Source organism: Heptranchias perlo, chromosome 2, assembly GCF_035084215.1.
Source record: "Heptranchias perlo isolate sHepPer1 chromosome 2, sHepPer1.hap1, whole genome shotgun sequence".
Taxonomy (NCBI): Eukaryota; Metazoa; Chordata; class Chondrichthyes; order Hexanchiformes; family Hexanchidae; genus Heptranchias; species Heptranchias perlo.
In genome coordinates this window covers 124,835,018-124,852,238 of record NC_090326.1, presented here as the reverse complement: position 1 = coordinate 124,852,238, position 17,221 = coordinate 124,835,018, and the positions used below count along the sequence as shown (strand labels likewise).

The following is a 17,221-nucleotide window of genomic DNA, read 5'->3' as shown; positions in this document are numbered from 1 at the left end:
ACCATTATTCATGTCCAGGTATTCAAATCAGTACCTGTAGTTCAAGGGATTTTCTTTTCACCCAAATTTTCCTAGCACTTCCATATGGCGAGGATAAGGGGGAACTGTCTTAGTCCACATTTGATCTGATACCAGGGGTCTAGAAGATAGCACAAGTCGAAGAATCCAGGTACAGTGTTTAACCTCTCTAATCTGCACTCCCTTCGAGTGCAGCTCTCCGCTAGGAACGTCCAATTATGGATTTCATGTTTGTGAGTTAAAATATACTTCGATAATGTTTATTGGCATTTCTTATGGTTTGTTTTAGGTTTATGGTCTATTAAGCAACCCTGGACTTGGGGAATCTCATTTGTCTTTCAGTATTTAATTGTTTTGTTTTTGTTTTAACAGCTTGCCTTGGTTTTCCAGTCATTTGAGACAATATCAGAGGATGAAAAGTTGACCCAGCTATCAAAATTAAAACTACGATATTTCACTCCTAGAGAAATAGCAAATCTCCATGGATTTCCTCCAGACTTTAGTATGTATTATGTACGTCTTATGTACACAATGATATGTTCCTGAGCATTGTTGTTTTGTGTGAAAGTGAGACTCCTTCTTCATAAGGTACTTTCTACTCTTAATTTTAATGTGCCTCTGCACATTGTACACCTTTCTCAACCAGGAAGTCTTGCCATTGCTGCTGTGGAGCCAGTTACTATAGTGTGCACAACAGTGACCCAAGGCTTTGATTTTTCTTCACCCTTTCTGTGGGCAAGCACCTGGCTTCCACTTGACTGTTCACTACAGCAGAATAGATATGTTTAGTGAAATAAATTTGTTTCTCATGCTGCTCGCACTGGATAAGGGATAAGGCCAACAAAATACCTGTCATAACTAATTTTAGCAAAAAGTAGATGTGAATATCAAGTGCTATTCAGTTTTACATAGAATTACATAGAATGTACAGCACAGAAACAGGCCATTTGGCCCAACAGGTCTGTGCTGGTTTTTATGCTGCACGCGAGCCTGCTCCCTCTGTTCTTCATCTAACCCAAACAGCATATCCTTCTATTCCTCTCTCCTTCATATGCTTATCTAGCTTCCCCTTAAATGCATCTATGTTAGTCCAGTCACCTACTCCTTGTGATAGTGAGTTCCACATCTTAGCCACTCTTTGGGTAAAGAAGTTTCTCCTGAATTTCCCAGTCATTAATAATAGTCATTAATAAAACGAATAGCTTATATTTATGGCTCCTACTTCTGGTCTCCCCTACAAGTAGAAACATCTTCTCCACGTCCACCCTATCAAACCCTTTCATAATCTTAACGTCCTCTATCTGTCAACCCTCAGTCTTTTTTCCAGAGAAAAGAGTCCCAGCCTGCTCAATCTTTCCTGATGGGTATAATCTCTCCGGTATCATCCTAGTAAATCTTTTTTGCACCTTCCCCACTGCCTTTATATCCTTTTTATAATATGGAGACCAGAACTGTTTACTCCAAGTGTGGTTTAATCAAGGTTCTATACAAGTTTAACATAACTTCTCTGCTTTTCAATTCTATCCCCCTAGAAATGAACTCCATTGCTTGGATTGCTTTTTTTAATTAACCTGCGTCGCTACTTTTAATGATTTGTGTATCTGTATCTGCAGATCCCTCTGCTCCTCTACCCCAATTAGACTCTTATTATCCAAGCAGCATGTGGCCCCCTTATTCTTCCTACCAACATATTACTATGTTTACTTTTTTGCTAAGATTAGCAAAGCCAGGAATTTCACTCCAAGGTTGTTTAATATAGTATATCAATTTAGTTATGTTAAAAATTGTGAATGCAACATTTAAAAATAGTATGGTCTGGTGTAAATGTTTGAAATCTAAAAAGTTCTTCAAAAATATTTTGTTAAAATTATCAATGTGTTACCTGCTAAATGAATGAAAATATTTCCAGGTAGTCCATTGTGCCTGCAGTTTTCCCTTACGGCACATTCCTGATGCCATCAGGGAGTAAAGGCCAGGTGTGGACTAGGTGATACTCCCGAGGGGAAGGAGACCATTGGCGAGTCCTGACATGTCACGCTGTTGCACCTCCTATTTGCTGCTACATAGTGATAGTGACAGTGAACTGGCAGCAGGTCACTCTCCTCTCAGCAAGGCAATGGAAAGAAAAAAAACCTACAAGAGGAGACGAGTACATTAAAAACGTGATTCTTAAAAAAAAAAGGATATTTCCTTTAGGGATTGCAAACCATACATGGTTTTTCAAAATGTAGCCATGATGTGGAGATGCCGGTGATGGACTGGGGTTGACAAATGTAAACAATCTTACAACACCAAGTTATAGTCCAACAATTTTATTTGAAAATCACAAGCTTTCGGAGGCTTCCTCCTTCATCAGGTGAATGTCAGGAAATCCTTGAACCTTTCGCATTTATATTCAGAGAACAATACCTGGTGATTACAGATAATTATTCCAACTGCCCGTTGTCAAGGCAATCAAAGTGTTCAGACAGGGAGGTGTTACCTACAGGACCACCGAATATAACCCCACCAGCGAATAAAAGTTATCTGTTTTTAATTCAACGGGTCATTTTCAGTCTTTCTCTTCCTTTCGGATGTTTCTCCCTCTCTCTGTTTTGTGTTCTGGCCGTTTGTATATTCGGTGGTCCTGTAGGTAACACCTCTCTGTCTGAACATTTTGATTGCCTTGACAACGGGCAGTTGGAATGATTATCTGTAATCACCAGGTATTGTTCTCTGAATATAAATGCGAAAGGTTCAAGGATTTCCTGACATTCACCTGACGAAGGAGGAAGCCTCCGAAAGCTTGTGATTTTCAAATAAAATTGTTGGACTATAACTTGGTGTTGTAAGATTGTTTACATTTTTCAAAATGTAGCCGTCTTCAGTTAATAAATGACTGCTTTCTAAGGTAGGTAGTCGTAAAAGTTAAAGAGTAACTGTTGTTATGGGATTGACTGGCACAGTTTGTAAAATGTTTTTACTTTAACCTGTGGAACTTGTGCTCGAGTCCAAATCGCATAGACAAAATCAAAGAATCTTTGTTAGCCATTGACCAAGCATGTGATCTTAGTTTTGTGGCATTGTTAGTGGCTGAATACCATCTGTCTGCTATTTTCCATAATATAGCTAATTCGGAATCTTCTTGCTAGGAGAAATTTAAGTAGAGTTTTAAAGTTCCGGATATGAGCTCTTAATATTACAACCAGTTGACCTTGCAAAGTCCTCCTCACGAACATCTGGGGACTTGTGCCAAAATTGGGAGAGCTGTCCCACAGACTAGTCAAGCAACAGCCTGACATAGCCATACTCACAGAATCATACCTTTCAGCCAACGTCCCAGACTCTTCCATCACCATCCCTGGGTATATCCTGTCTCACCAGCAGGACAGACCAACCAAAGGTGGCGGTACAGTGATATACAGTCAGGAGGGAGTGGCCCTGGGAGTCCTCAACATTGACTCTGGACCCCATGAAATCTCATGGCATCAGGTCAAACATGGGCAAGGAAACCTCCTGCTGATTACCCCTACTGTCCTCCCTCAGCTGATGAATCAGTCCTCCTCCATGTTGAGCACCACTTGGAGGAAGCACTGAGGGTAGCAAGGGTACAGAATGTACACTGGGTGGGGGACTTCAATGTCCATCACCAAGAGTGGCTCGGTAGCACCACTACTGACCGAGCTGGCCGAGTCCTGAAGGACATAGGTGCCAGACTGGGCCTGCGGCAGGTGGTGACCGATCCAACACGAGTGAAAAACCTACTTGACCTCGTCCTCACCAATCTGCCTGTCGCAGATGCATCTCTCCATGACAGTATTGGTAGGAGTGACCACCACACAGTCCTCGTGGAGATGAAGTCCCGCCTTCGCACTGAGGACACCATCCAACGTGTTGTGTGGCACTGTCACCAAGTGAAATGGGATAGATTCAGAACTGACCTAGCAGCTCAAAACTGGGTATCCATGAGGCGCTGTGGGCCATCAGCAGCAGCAGAATTGTATTCCAGCACAATCATGGCCCGGCATATTCCTCACTCTATCATTACCAACAAGCCAGGGGATCAACCCTGTTCAATGAGGAGTGTAGAAGAGCATGCCAGGAGCAGCACCAGGTGTACCTAAAAATGAGGTGCCAACCTGGTGAAGCTACAACTCAGAACTACATGCATGCTAAACAGCGGAAGCAACATGCTATAGATAGAGCTAAGCGATTCCACAACCAACGGATCAGATCAAAGCTCTGCAGTCCTGCCACATCCAGTCATGAATGGTGGTGGACAATTAAACAACTAACGGGAGGAGGAGGCTCTGTAAATATCCCCATCCTCAATGATGGCAGAGTCCAGCACGTGAGTGCAAAAGACAAGGCTGAAGCGTTTGCAACCATCTTCAGCCAGAAGTGCCGAGTCAATGATCCATCTCGGCCTCCTCCCAATATCCCCACTATCACAGAAGCCAGTCTTCAGCCAATTCAATTCACTCCATGTGATATCAAGAAACGGCCGAGTGCACGTCCCCGACAACATCCTGGACTTGTGCTCCAGAACTGGCCGCGCCTCTAGCCAAACTGTTCCAGTACAGCTACAACACTGGCATCTACCCGACAATGTGGAAAATTGCCCAGGTATGCCCTGTCCACAAAAAGCAGGACATATCCAATCCGGCCAATTACCACCCCATCAGCCTACTCTCAATCATCAGCGAAGTGATGGAAGGTGTCGTCAACAGTGCTATCAAGTGGCACTTACTCACCAATAACCTGCTCACCAATGCTCAGTTTAGGTTCCACCAGTAGCACTCGACTCCAGACCTCATTACAGCCTTGTTCCAAACACGGACAAAAGAGCTGAATTCCAGAGATGATGTGAGAGTGACTGCCCTTGACATCAGGGCAGCATTGGACCGAGAGTGGCACCAAGGAGCCCTAGTAAAATTGAAGTCAATGGGAATCAGGGGGAAAACTCTCCAGTGGCTGGAGTCATACCTAGCACAAAGGAAGATGGTAGTGGTTGTTGGAGGCCAATCATCTCAGCCCCAGGACATTGCTGCAGGAGTTCCTCAGGGCAGTGTCGTAGGCCCAACCATCTTCAGCTGCTTCATCAATGACCTTCCCTCCATCATAAGGTCAGAAATGGGGATGTTCGCTGATGATTGCACAGTGTTTAGTTCCATTCGCAACCCCTCAAGTAAAGAAGCCCGAGCCCGCATGCAGCAAGACCTGGACAACATCCAGGCTTGGGATGATAAGTGGCAAGTAACATTCACGCCGGACAAGTGCCAGGCAATGACCATCTCCAACAAGAGAGAGTCTAACCACCTCCCCTTGACGTTCAACGGCATTACCATTGCCGAATCCCCCACCATCAACATCCTGGGGATCACCCTTGACCAGAAGCTTAACTGGACCAGCCATATAAATACCGTGGCTACAAGACAGGTCAGTGGCTGGGTATTCTGCGGCGAGTGACTCACCTAACTCCCCATAGCCTTTCCACCATCTACAAGGCACAAGTCAGGAGTGTGATGGAATACTCTCCACTTGCCTGGATGAGTGCAGCACCAACAACACTCAAGAAGCTCGACACCATCCAGGACAAAGCAGCCCGCTTGATTGGCACCTCATCCACCACCCTAAACACTCACTCCCTTCACCACCGGCGCACAGTGGCTACAATGTGTGCCATCCACAGGATGCACTGCAACAACTCGCTAAGGCTTCTTCGACAACACCTCCCAAACCCGCGACCTCTACCACCTAGAAGGACAAGGGCAGCAGGCACATGGGAACAACACCACCTGCACATTCCCCTCCAAGTCACACACCATCCCGACTTGGAAATATATCACCGTTCCTTCATCGTCGCTGGGTCAAAATCCTGGAGCTCCCTTCCTAAGAGCACTGTGGGAGAACCTTCACCACACGGACTGCAGCGGTTCAAGAAGGCGGCTCACCACCACCTTCTCAAGGGCAATTAGGGATGGGCAATAAATGCTGGCCTTGCCAGCGACGCCCACATCCCATGAACGAATAAAAAAAAACAACAGGTTATAACTAATTAGGTATGGGGGGGATTTGTTTTGGCTGAGCCTTTGGTATCTAACTTAAAGAAATGGAAATCAAAATTATTTTAAGAATGACTGGCAATAAATGGGCTGGTGCATCTTATTGATGAGTTGAAAGATTAATAGACTTTGTTCCCTTCATTTGTTCACTGTGAGCTCAAGAAGGAATAAGGAAAGGCTGTTCAGTCCATCTAATTTATTTGTCGTTCAAGTGCTGCTGCAGGATCCTATCTAACTTTCAGGTTTTTCTCGTAATTAAACCCTTTCCTAAACATGAGTCCGAATCAATTTATCTTTGTTTACTTTTAATTTGGCAAGAAGGTCAACATAAAGTCCATTTATTTTTCTTCAGTGATATCCTAAGATTTTCATTTTAATTAGATTATCCTAATTCTTTAATTCAGATACCAAACACTGAGGTATGTGTACTGTCAGGATTTAAATCCATAAAAGCATCTCAAGCATAATGACATTGATCCTGGCTCAGTTCAAATATTCAAAGGGAAATTATGTCATTTCCTAATTCAGTTTGGCTCAGTTCAAATATTCAAAGGGAAATTATGTCATTTCCTAATTCAGTTTTTTAAAAAATGGCCAGATTGGGTCCTGAAATGTAACTGGGATCACAGAATAGACAGGAAAGGAAGACTGTTCTTGCAGTGTTATGTTCTTAAAAGGGTGATGTCTTTATGAGAGATGTTTTGCAATCCTTTTTTTTTGTTAATTTACAAACACCAGATGCAATTATGTAAGTAGTGCTGAAATGCATTATCATATATGAAAATTACATTTCTTTAGGTCATCCTCTTCTCCAAAGAAAAAGGTTTTCCCACACATTTTTTTTAATGAAGATACTGTACTGATGGAGCTTGCCTGCACTCAAATTAAGAATACACTTTGGCTAATCAGGTTTTGGTTACTCCTTCAGATGTGCTGAAACATGTGTTCATACTTTGATCAGAATGAAAATGTTAGTTTCTGAAACCTTCTACCTATCTTCAGTTTAGGACCTCTATAAACCTCAAAGCTACAGTACTGCATAGAGAGCCTTTTTGAGCAAAATGCAACAGAAGCACTTCACTCACTCGTATTTACTTATAAAAACAGGGATGGTGTTTACTAATACAGTGAAATATTCACGGAACATTTTTTTCACTTCTTTCATAAAATTTGACTTGTAAGGTGTAGCTATTTTCATTCTGTCAAAACCAGTTATATCTTTCCTGTCCAACATTCCTAAAACCTTACCAAGGGGAAAGATTTCTGCTACTTGCAGTTTGTAGTGAAGTCCTAACACGAGTATAAAAAGTAGCAAATGGGTGAAACCAAATGTTATCTGCCAAACGATGCTTTAAAATTTCTGGCTGTTTGATATGCTCTTAATTAGAAAAGAACTGCTGAACTTAATTGACCCAGATTATGGTTGTGTTACTCTCCGCATCTACACAGTAGTTGGAAAACCAGGAAGGATAGAAGCCTAGAAATTAAGAAGATCATGGCATCAAGGAGCTGTTTATATTTAAAAATCACAGTGAATGAATTTAAATATATACTTTTGGATCTCCTGTGTCATTGCTCACATTACAGCATTACCAGCTCAAGAGTTTCAATAAACTGTTTGTTTTATAGATATTAGAAAATGCAACACATTTTCTACATAAATTCAAGATTCCTAAAGAAGTAAAAATGGAATAAAAGAGAAAGCTGACATGAACGTACAAAAAAAGATGAAAAAAAAGCCATCAGGCCAAACAGACCTGATCATTATGTCAAAAGTGCAACTTTGTACACTAGTCACCCACCCTTATCAGCACTGTCTCCTGGAAGAGCAAAAACAGAGAAAAAAGTACTTGCTGCCAGTTCAAGAAAAAATGAGAAATTCTCTTTCACCATCAAAAAAAAATGAGAAATTCTCTTTCACTCTCTCTGCCTTCCGGATGTTTCTGCCTCTCTCTGTGTTTTTTTTTCTCTGTTTTTTTTCCCTGTTTGTTTTTTTGTTGAATGTGTATTCGGAGGTTCTGCAGGTAACACCTCTCTGTCTGAACACGGTGATTGCCTTGGCAACGGGCAGTTGCAGGGGCAGTCTGTAAACACCATGTATTATTGTTCAATATGTATAAATGCGTAGGCTTCAAGGAGATCTTGAAACATTTGCCTGAGGAAGGAGAAAATCTCCGAAAGCTTGTGAATTTAAAATAAAATTGCTGGACTATAACTTGGTGTTGTAAAATTGTTTACAACCATCAAAAGCAACCAAGCAAGGCTCCAGGAGACTGCAGTTGCTCATAACTCCATCATACTCTTAACTAGCAATTTGCCATCTATAAATGGAAATGTTATCTTCTCTCCTGAATGTGTCAAGTTCCCTCTAAAGGACTGCAGCGACTCTTTACTCAGCATGACAGATTGTTCCAGCGGGCACTGTCTATGTAAAAGGAAATACTTCCTGGCATCTAACCTAATTTTGCCTATTGATTTTATGTAGGCGTGACTTCTAGTCCTACCATCCCTATCACTTTCAGATAACCTATCTAATTGTATCCAATTCTGCCATCATTTTAAGAATTCAAGTATATCTCCTCTAAAACTGCATTTCTCCAATGTACCTTTTTGAACATAACCAAACTTTTGGAGCCTATTTTCATAACTAAGAGCTCCAAGATTTGGTATCATCCTGGTCGCTCTCCTCAGTACTCTGTCCACCTGTCCTTCACCATAATTTTAGTGCATGGTCACTTAAATAAGATGTACTTCTGTCACTAATAAGGACATTGATGCATATCATTTTAGTACACATCTTTGGAAGTTGAAGTTTGAAATTTAATGCACCATGTTGTTTTATCTTTTGTTATTGACAATGCTTAGAACACATTGGCAAGTATAATCATTGGTTTGACAGATGTCTTTATTTCATATTTACACTTCCTTTTGAAGTGTGTTTGCCACAGATGTTAAGGATTACTTAGAAACATGTTTGGTGCACCAGAAGAAAAAATTGTGTAAATATTTTTTTTGTGTGTGCATTTGATTAATAATAATAATGCAGATAGGACTTTACAAACTTTTTGGCTACTTTGCAAATTTTGTTTTTTCTCCTTCTCTCCTCTGCTGATGGGGTTGACACCTTCCTCAGACTGGTTCCAAAAGCATTAGCCAGCCTCTGATACCTTACCCAAAGTGGTCATTTGTCATGTGTGAGCCTGGACATTGAGTATTGGCAGTAACTTGACCACAAGGGGACATCACAACTTGATGCTTTGGTGATAGTTTTCCAAAATTCCCTGGATTCAGGAGAGGTCCCGGCAGATTGGAAAACTACTAATGTAACACCGTTATTTAAAAAGGGTAGTAGGCAGAAGGCTGGAAATTATAGGCCAGTTAGCTTAACATCTGTGGTGGGTAAAATTTTGGAGTCTATTATTAAGGAGACAGTAACGGAACATTTAGATAAGCATAATTTAATAGGACAAAGTCAGCATGGCTTTATGAAGGGGAAGTCATGTCTGACAAATTTGCTTGAGTTCTTCGAGGATATAACGTATAGGGTGGATAAAGGGGAACCAGTGGACGTAGTGTATTTAGACTTCCAGAAGGCATTCGACAAGGTGCCACATAAAAGATTATTACTTAAGATAAAAAATCACGGGATTGGGGGTAATATTCTGGCATGGGTGGAGGATTGGTTATCGAACAGGAAGCAGAGAGTTGGGATAAATGGTTCATTTTCGGACTGGCAACCAGTAACCAGTGGTGTTCCACAGGGGTCGGTGCTGGGTCCCCAACTCTTTACAATCTATATTAACGATTTGGAGGAGGGGACCGAGTGCAACATATCAAAATTTGCAGATGATACAAAGATGGGAGGGAAAGTAGAGAGTGAGGAGGACATAAAAAACCTGCAAGGGGATATAGACAGGCTGGGTGAGTGGGCGGAGATTTGGCAGATGCAATATAATATTGGAAAATGTGAGGTTATGCACTTTGGCATGAAAAATCAGAGAGCAAGTTATTTTCTTAATGGCGAGAGACTGGAAAGTACTGCAGTACAAAGGGATCTGGGGGTCCTAGTGCAAGAAAATCAAAAAGTTGGTATGCAGGTGCAGCAGGTGATCAAGAAAGCCAACGGAATGTTGGCTTTTATTGCTAGGGGGATAGAATATAAAAACAAGGAGGTATTGCTGCAGTTATATAAGGTATTGGTGAGACCGCACCTGGAATACTGCATACAGTTTTGGTCTCCATACTTAAGAAAAGACATACTTGCTCTCGAGGCAGTACAAAGAAGGTTCACTCGGTTAATCCCGGGGATGAGGGGGCGGACATATGAGGAGAGGTTGAGTAGATTGGGACTCTACTCATTGGAGTTCAGAAGAATGAGAGGCGATCTTATTGAAACATATAAGATTGTGAAGGGTCTTGATCGGGTGGATGCAGTAAGGATGTTCCCAAAGATGGGTGAAACTAGAACTAGGGGGCATAATCTTAGAATAAGGGGCTGCTCTTTCAAAACTGAGATGAGGAGAAACTTCTTCACTCAGAGGGTGGTAGGTCTGTGGAATTTGCTGCCCCAGGAAGCTGTGGAAGCTACATCATTAGATAAATTTAAAACAGAAATAGACAGTTTCCTCGAAGTAAAGGGAATTAGGGGTTATGGGGAGCGGGCAGGAAATTGGACATGAAGCTGAGTTCGGATCGGTCAATGCCCTGTGGGTGGCGGAGAGGGCCCAGGGGCTATGTGGCCGGGTCCTGCTCCGACTTCTTGTGTTCTTTAGATTTGTGGTTGGGATCAGATCAGCCATGATCTTATTGAATGGCGGAGCAGGCTCGAGGGGCCGATTGGCCTACTCCTGCTCCAATTTCTTATGTTCTTATGTTCTTATGATCCTGTCCTCACCTGATGTCCACATGTGCACATCAGGGATAGCTGGATAGCAATCAGGAGCTGGGACTCTGCCTGATTATCCCCACCTAGTTTATGGGTGTTGTAATATCTCTACCACTGCCTTGGATGAAATTAGATAATTTAGTACAGAACAGGGATCCAACCTGGGATCTTCCTGGTTCAGCTGCTCACTGCCATAACCAGCTGTGCCATTGGGAGAGTAAGACCCGATCAGACAGAAGTTAGCTATGGTGGCCCATCTGATTATTACCACATCTATATTGACTTCAGTATTGGGTGATCAGGATGAATCTTGTTCCACCTGGGATCCACCTGACCCAGTTTGCACAATTTGTGACTTTTATTGGCTATAAATTCAGAACAAACTTGAAGCAAGACAATATGCATTCATATAGAAGTGCCTTTAACAAAGAAGATCATCTTAGAGCACTTCACTGAAGCATAATCAAAAAATAGACACCAAGTCAAAGAAGGAGATATTAGGAGGGGTGGCCAAAAGCTTAGTCAAAGTGGTGGATTTTAAGGAGGGTCTTAAAGGATGAGAGAGAGGTTGGGGGATGGTGGTTATGGAGGGGATTCCAGAGTGTAGGGCCTAGATGGCTGAAGGCATGGTCACCCATAGTAGGATGACGGTATGAGGGTTGGTACGTAAATACACAAGGGGCCAGAATTGGAGAAACAGATTTTGGAGTGGGTGGGGTGGGGTAGTAGCATTGGAAGAGGTTACAGAGATATGGAAGGGTGAGGCCATGAAGGGTTTAAACACAAGGATGAGAATTTTAAGTTTGGGGCATCAGGGGCCAATGTAGTGAGGACTGTGACACAGACTAGTCGGGCCGAATGCTCTACTTTCATGTTGCAATTTCAATGTTATTTATCCCAGTGAAGAATTTTTTTTCATTTCATAAAAAATCCATTCCATAAAGATAGTTCTAGACAGTAGCCAGTAAAATCCAATCTTCGGGATCCAATAATGAACAAAAGAAAGAAAAAGAAAGACTTGCATTCATATAGCGCCTTTCATAACTGTAGGACGCCCCAAAGCTCTTCACAGCCAATAAACTGCTTTTGAAATTTAGTCACTGATGTAATAATGTAATGTAGGAAACACAGCAGCTAATTTTGAGCATATCAAGGTCCCACAAACAGCAATGAGATAAAGACTAAATAATCTGTTTTTAGTGGCGTTGGTTGAGGTTTACATGTGGGCTAGGGGAGAACTCCCTCGGTCCTCTTTGAAATAGTGGCATGCAATCTTTTACATCCAACTGAGAGAGCGGACGTCTAATACCAGTTTAATGTCTCATCAGAAAGACGGCACTTCTGACAGTGCAGCTCTCCCTCAGTACTGCAATGATGTGTCAGCCTAGATTTTGTGCTCGAGACCCTGGAGTGGGACTTGAACTCACAACCTTCTGACTCAGAGGCGAGGGTACTACCCACTGAGACACGGCTGAACAGATGTCTTGTGCCTCACTCTAAAAGTTTGAGAGCCTCTGAACACCTTAGTTAAATTATTGGCATATAATACAGTGACAGATATACATTTAATTTTTGGGAGGTTGGAAAAGAAGAATATTTCGGTTTAAATATAAGAACGAAGCTCCCTAGTGGATCAATGTGCAAACAAACTGATGTGGCACATTGATCCATTATAGACCAAGAAGGCCAAGATTTGTTTTCTGGTCTTTACTTAATTAGCTAATTTTAGCCATGGTGGTGGTGAGGATGCTACAGTTGGTTTTGATGCCCTTTAAGTAGAGTTGAAAATCAGCCAGGTTTCCTTTTTCTGATCATCTTACTATGACTCCTGTTGTAAAGTATTCATACAAGTACATTTAGTGAGTAGATGATCAGGCTTTACTGTGATGCCCCTTGCACTTGAGTGGACCCAAATTTATATGCATAAAATAATGGCTATCCACAGTTGAACTTAAGTCAGAAACTAGAGTCTTAAACTTAAATAAAGCCAATTATATAGGTATGAGAGGCAAGTTGTCAAGGGTAGATTGGGAAATTAAATTAAAGGGTTTGACAGTTGAAAAGCAATGGCAAACATTTAAAGAAATTTTTCAATATTCTCAACAAATATTTATTCCATTGAGAAATAAAAACTCCATGGGAAAAGTAATCCACCCGTGGCTAACTAAATAAGTTAAGGACAGTATTAGATTGAAAGATGAGGCCTGTAATGTTGCCGAGAAGAGTAATAAGCCTGAGGATTGGGAAAGTTTTAGAAACCAACAAAGGACGACCAAAAAATTGAAAGAAAGGGAGAAAATAGAATATGAAAGTGAACTAGCAAGAAATATAAAACCTGATTGTAAGAGCTTCTACAAGTATGTAAAAAGGAAGAGAGTATCAAAAGTAAATGTTGGTCCTTTAGAGGCTGAGACAGGAGAAATTATGATGGGGAATCAGGAAATGGCAGATGAGTTAAACAAATATTTTATATCTGTCTTCACAGTAGAAGACACAAAAAGCATACCAAAGATAATAGAGAACCAAGGGGTAAATGAGAGTGAGGAACTTAAAACAATTAATATCACTAGAGAAAAAGTACTGGACAAACTAATGGGATTAAAAGCCGACAAATCCCCTGGACCTAATGGCCTACACCCTTGGGTCCTAAAAGAGGTGGCTGCAGAGATAGTGGATGCATGGTTATGATCTTCCAAAATTCTCTAGATTCTGGAACGGTCCCAGTGGACAGGAAGGTAGCAAATGTTACCCCGCTATTCAAGAAGGGAGGGAGAGAGAAAACAGGGAACTACATGCCAGTTAGCCTGACATCAGTCGTCAGGAAAATGCTGGAATCCATTATTAAGGAAGTGATAACAGTGCACTTAGAAAATCGTAATATGATTAGGCAGAGTCAACATGGTTTTATGAAAGGGAAATCATGTTTGACAAATTTATTATAGTTTTTTGAGGATGTAACCAGCAGGGTAGATGAAGGAGAACCAGTGGATGTAGTATACTTGGATTTTCAAAAGGCATTCAATAGGATGCCACATAAAAGGTTGTTACACAAGGTAAGGGCTCATGGGGTTGAGGGTAATATATTAGCATGGATAGAGGATTGGCTAAAGGACAGAAAACAGAGTAGGGATAAACGGGTCATTTTCAGGTTGGCAGGCTGCAACTGGTGGGGTGCCGCAAGAATTGGTGTTTGGGCCTCAGCTATTTACCATCTATATTAATGACTTAGGTGAAGTGACTGAGTGTAATGTATCCAAGTTTGCTGATGATACAAAGCTAGGAGGACACAAAGAGTCTGCAAAGGAATAGAGGCAGATTAAGTGAGTGGGCAAGAAAGCGGCAGATGGAGTATAATGTGGGGAAATGTGAAGTTATTCACTTTGCTAGGAAGAATAGAAAAACAGAATATTTTTAAATGGTGAGAAACAATTAAATGTTGGTGTTCAGAGAGTTGGGTGTCCTTGTACAAGAAACACAAAAAATTAATATGTAGGTACAGCAGACAATTAGGAAAGCAAATGGCATGTTGGCTTTTATTGCAAGGGGGTTGGAGTACAAGAGTAAGGAAGTCTTACTACAATTGTACAGGGCTTTGGTGAGACCTCACCTGGAGTACTGCGTACAGTTTTGGTCTCCTTATCTAAGGAAGGATATACTTGCCTTGGAGGCGGTGCAACGAAGGTTCACTAGATTAATTCCTGGAATGGGAGGGTTGTTCTATGAAGAGAGGTTGAGTAGAATGGGCCTATACACTCTAGAGTTTAGAAGAATGAGAGGTGATCTCATTGAAACATATAAGATTATTAGGGGGCTTGACAGGGTAGATGCTGAGAGATTGTTTCCCCTGGCTAGAGTGGCTAGAACTAGGGGGAATAGTCGCAGGACAAGGGGGTGGCCATTCAAGCCTGAGATGAGGAGGAATTTCTTCAATCAGAGGATTGTGAATCTTTGGAATTCTCCACCTCAGACGGCTGTGGATGCTGAGTCATTGAATATATTCAAGGCTGAAATAGATACATTTTTGGACTCTAGGGGAATTAAGGGATATGGGGATCGGGCGGGAAAGTGGAGTTGAGGTCGAAGATCAACCATGATCTGATTGAATGACTGAGCAGGCTCAAGGGGCTGTATGGCCTACTCCTGCTCCTATTTCTCATGTTCTTATGTTAACAGGTCAGTGAACATTGATCAAGTAGCAAATGAGAACAAAAAACAAAAATCAAGAATCAGTTGTCATCAATAACATAATCAGCAAAGAGAAGGAGGGGAACCAATGAAATTGTTGAAAATAATCTTTGAAAATCATTTTGGTCACCGACTTGTTTACTCACAGGAATATAATAAAGATGAAAGAACTTGCATTTATATGACGCCGCATCACATTCTCGGGAAGTCTGAAAACACTTCACATCCATTGATTTACTTTTTGAAGTGTAGTCACAGTAATGAAGGCAAATGCAGGGGCTGATTTGTGCACAGCAAGGTCCCACAAACAGCTGGTGCTGGCCAGTACATCAGGGGAACTCCCTGCTCTTAGCAACATTGGAAATAACATTGCATAATAAAAAAAATTACATAATTCACAATGTTATTAAATTTAACCATATATGTCTCTTTTCTGTGTTTGAAATCTCTCCAATAATATTTTCCCCAGAGGCTTGCAGATCTATTGGTTTGTAAAAATATTTTTGTTAGTTGCATATCTTGTGTATTATTTATAGTTTACATTTTGTTTTCATTATTCTTGCAGGTTTTCCTGAGAAAATTTCGCTGAAACAAAGTTACCGTCTGCTAGGAAACAGTCTCAATATCCATGTGGTAGCCAAACTCATTAAGTTGATGGTTGAATGATGTTGAAAATCCATAGCTTTTATGATTTATGGTATGTAAATATGTACATCTGGAAATGTTTATTTAGCTAATAAATAAGTGATAAATAAACAGTCACTTGCCTGAAATAATATGTTGCATGATAGTGTTTATTAGAATTGTTAATTGGTTTTATTAATATCAATATCGATATCTTAAAGTCCTTTTATGTACTGCTGCATTAAAATTTGCCCTTCCATGCTTTCGAACATCATTGTTCAACCTGCACTGCAGTTCAATAGTTCAATAGTTTGCTTTTTAGTTGTATTTTGTGACATAAGACTCTTATTCAGCACATACTGTAATGTGAAAAAATTTAAAATAATTCTTAAATGTGTATTTTAAATTATGTCTGTTTCTAACAAAGATTTTTAAACTTTGTATTTAAAAAACTCAGTCTGAGGGCAGAAACTATTTGCATCTTAGTGCAACAAAAATAAAAGTTTTTTTGAGTTTTTTGTCATGGCTCTTTTGCACTGTACTTTTTCTTTGCACAGTATATCCTTGTTTCTTGTCATCACATTCTAGTTTTGTGATATTCTGGAGCTAATTGGAATTGTATAGGAACTCATATTCCATGAAGAAATCCATATGACTTGATCTCCGAAGAGTTTGGCAGCCTAGTATTTATTTGTAAAACTTGGCGTATGACTTACGCAGTAAGTTCTCAGCTAAACCTCTGAATGTGACACCGGTATTGCAGATGCTCTTTCTTTTGAACTTCCAGTAGCAAAGTTCAACAAATGAGGGTAGGTTCATTTTCAGTGTGCTGCTTATCTTTATAGTAATTTCCCTCACCTTACCGATATATCCTAAACTGTCCTATTAATGGGTTGTGTTTATAATAGTTTAAATAAAATTGCACACTTCCTTTCCTTCCATTGGTATGAAACAAGCCAAATTTGTTGCTTATTTTCAGCATATGGTATAATAAAAGCTGCTGAAGGAAATCTTTCAAAATTGCACAATAAAACAACTGTTGTAACTTTCGATTCAGTGAAGAATCACTGACCTTTAACGAATGGAAATTGCAGTAATCAAACAGTTAAGTTTCACTTCTAAGTAATTGCAAGCACAAACATTGTACTCCAGTTTAGTTAAATGCTTTTTAAGTTTACAAGTCATCTGACAGTTGAATGAAAAATTTCATTTAACTTGTATTAAAATCCTATGAATCAATGGGCAGTGCATTCTTATTCCTTTTCTTTCGCTTATTTCAGGAAAAGTAACATTTTCTCGCTATTCCAAAAAATATATACAAACATGTATAACTCAAAATCGTGCATATGGCATGCCCTTCCTATCCATAAATGTTACTTTCCACTCTAGCCCTGAACCCTTGTCTCTCGCTCTCTCCAGCTTCTCCCTAATCTCCAGTGCCCTGTCCTTTCAAGCTCATCGTGTT

General features: G+C 40.7%; 1 protein-coding gene across 3 annotated transcripts in view; it reads left to right on the top strand.

Moving 5' to 3' along the window:
- trdmt1 (tRNA aspartic acid methyltransferase 1) overlaps positions 1 to 16,282 on the top strand; it is a 98,663-nt gene extending 82,381 nt beyond the window's left edge. For 2 of the 3 annotated variants that reach the window (XM_068007072.1, XM_068007071.1), the window contains 2 exons: positions 391 to 520; positions 15,698 to 16,282. In XM_068007072.1, the coding sequence (XP_067863173.1) occupies positions 391 to 520; positions 15,698 to 15,798 (231 nt within the window). In that variant the 3' untranslated portion in view covers positions 15,799 to 16,282. Of the gene's footprint in view, positions 1 to 390; positions 532 to 15,697 lie in introns of all 3 variants that reach the window. The other variant, XM_068007073.1, reaches the window with a different exon arrangement.
- Positions 16,283 to 17,221: the final 939 nt, after the last annotated feature.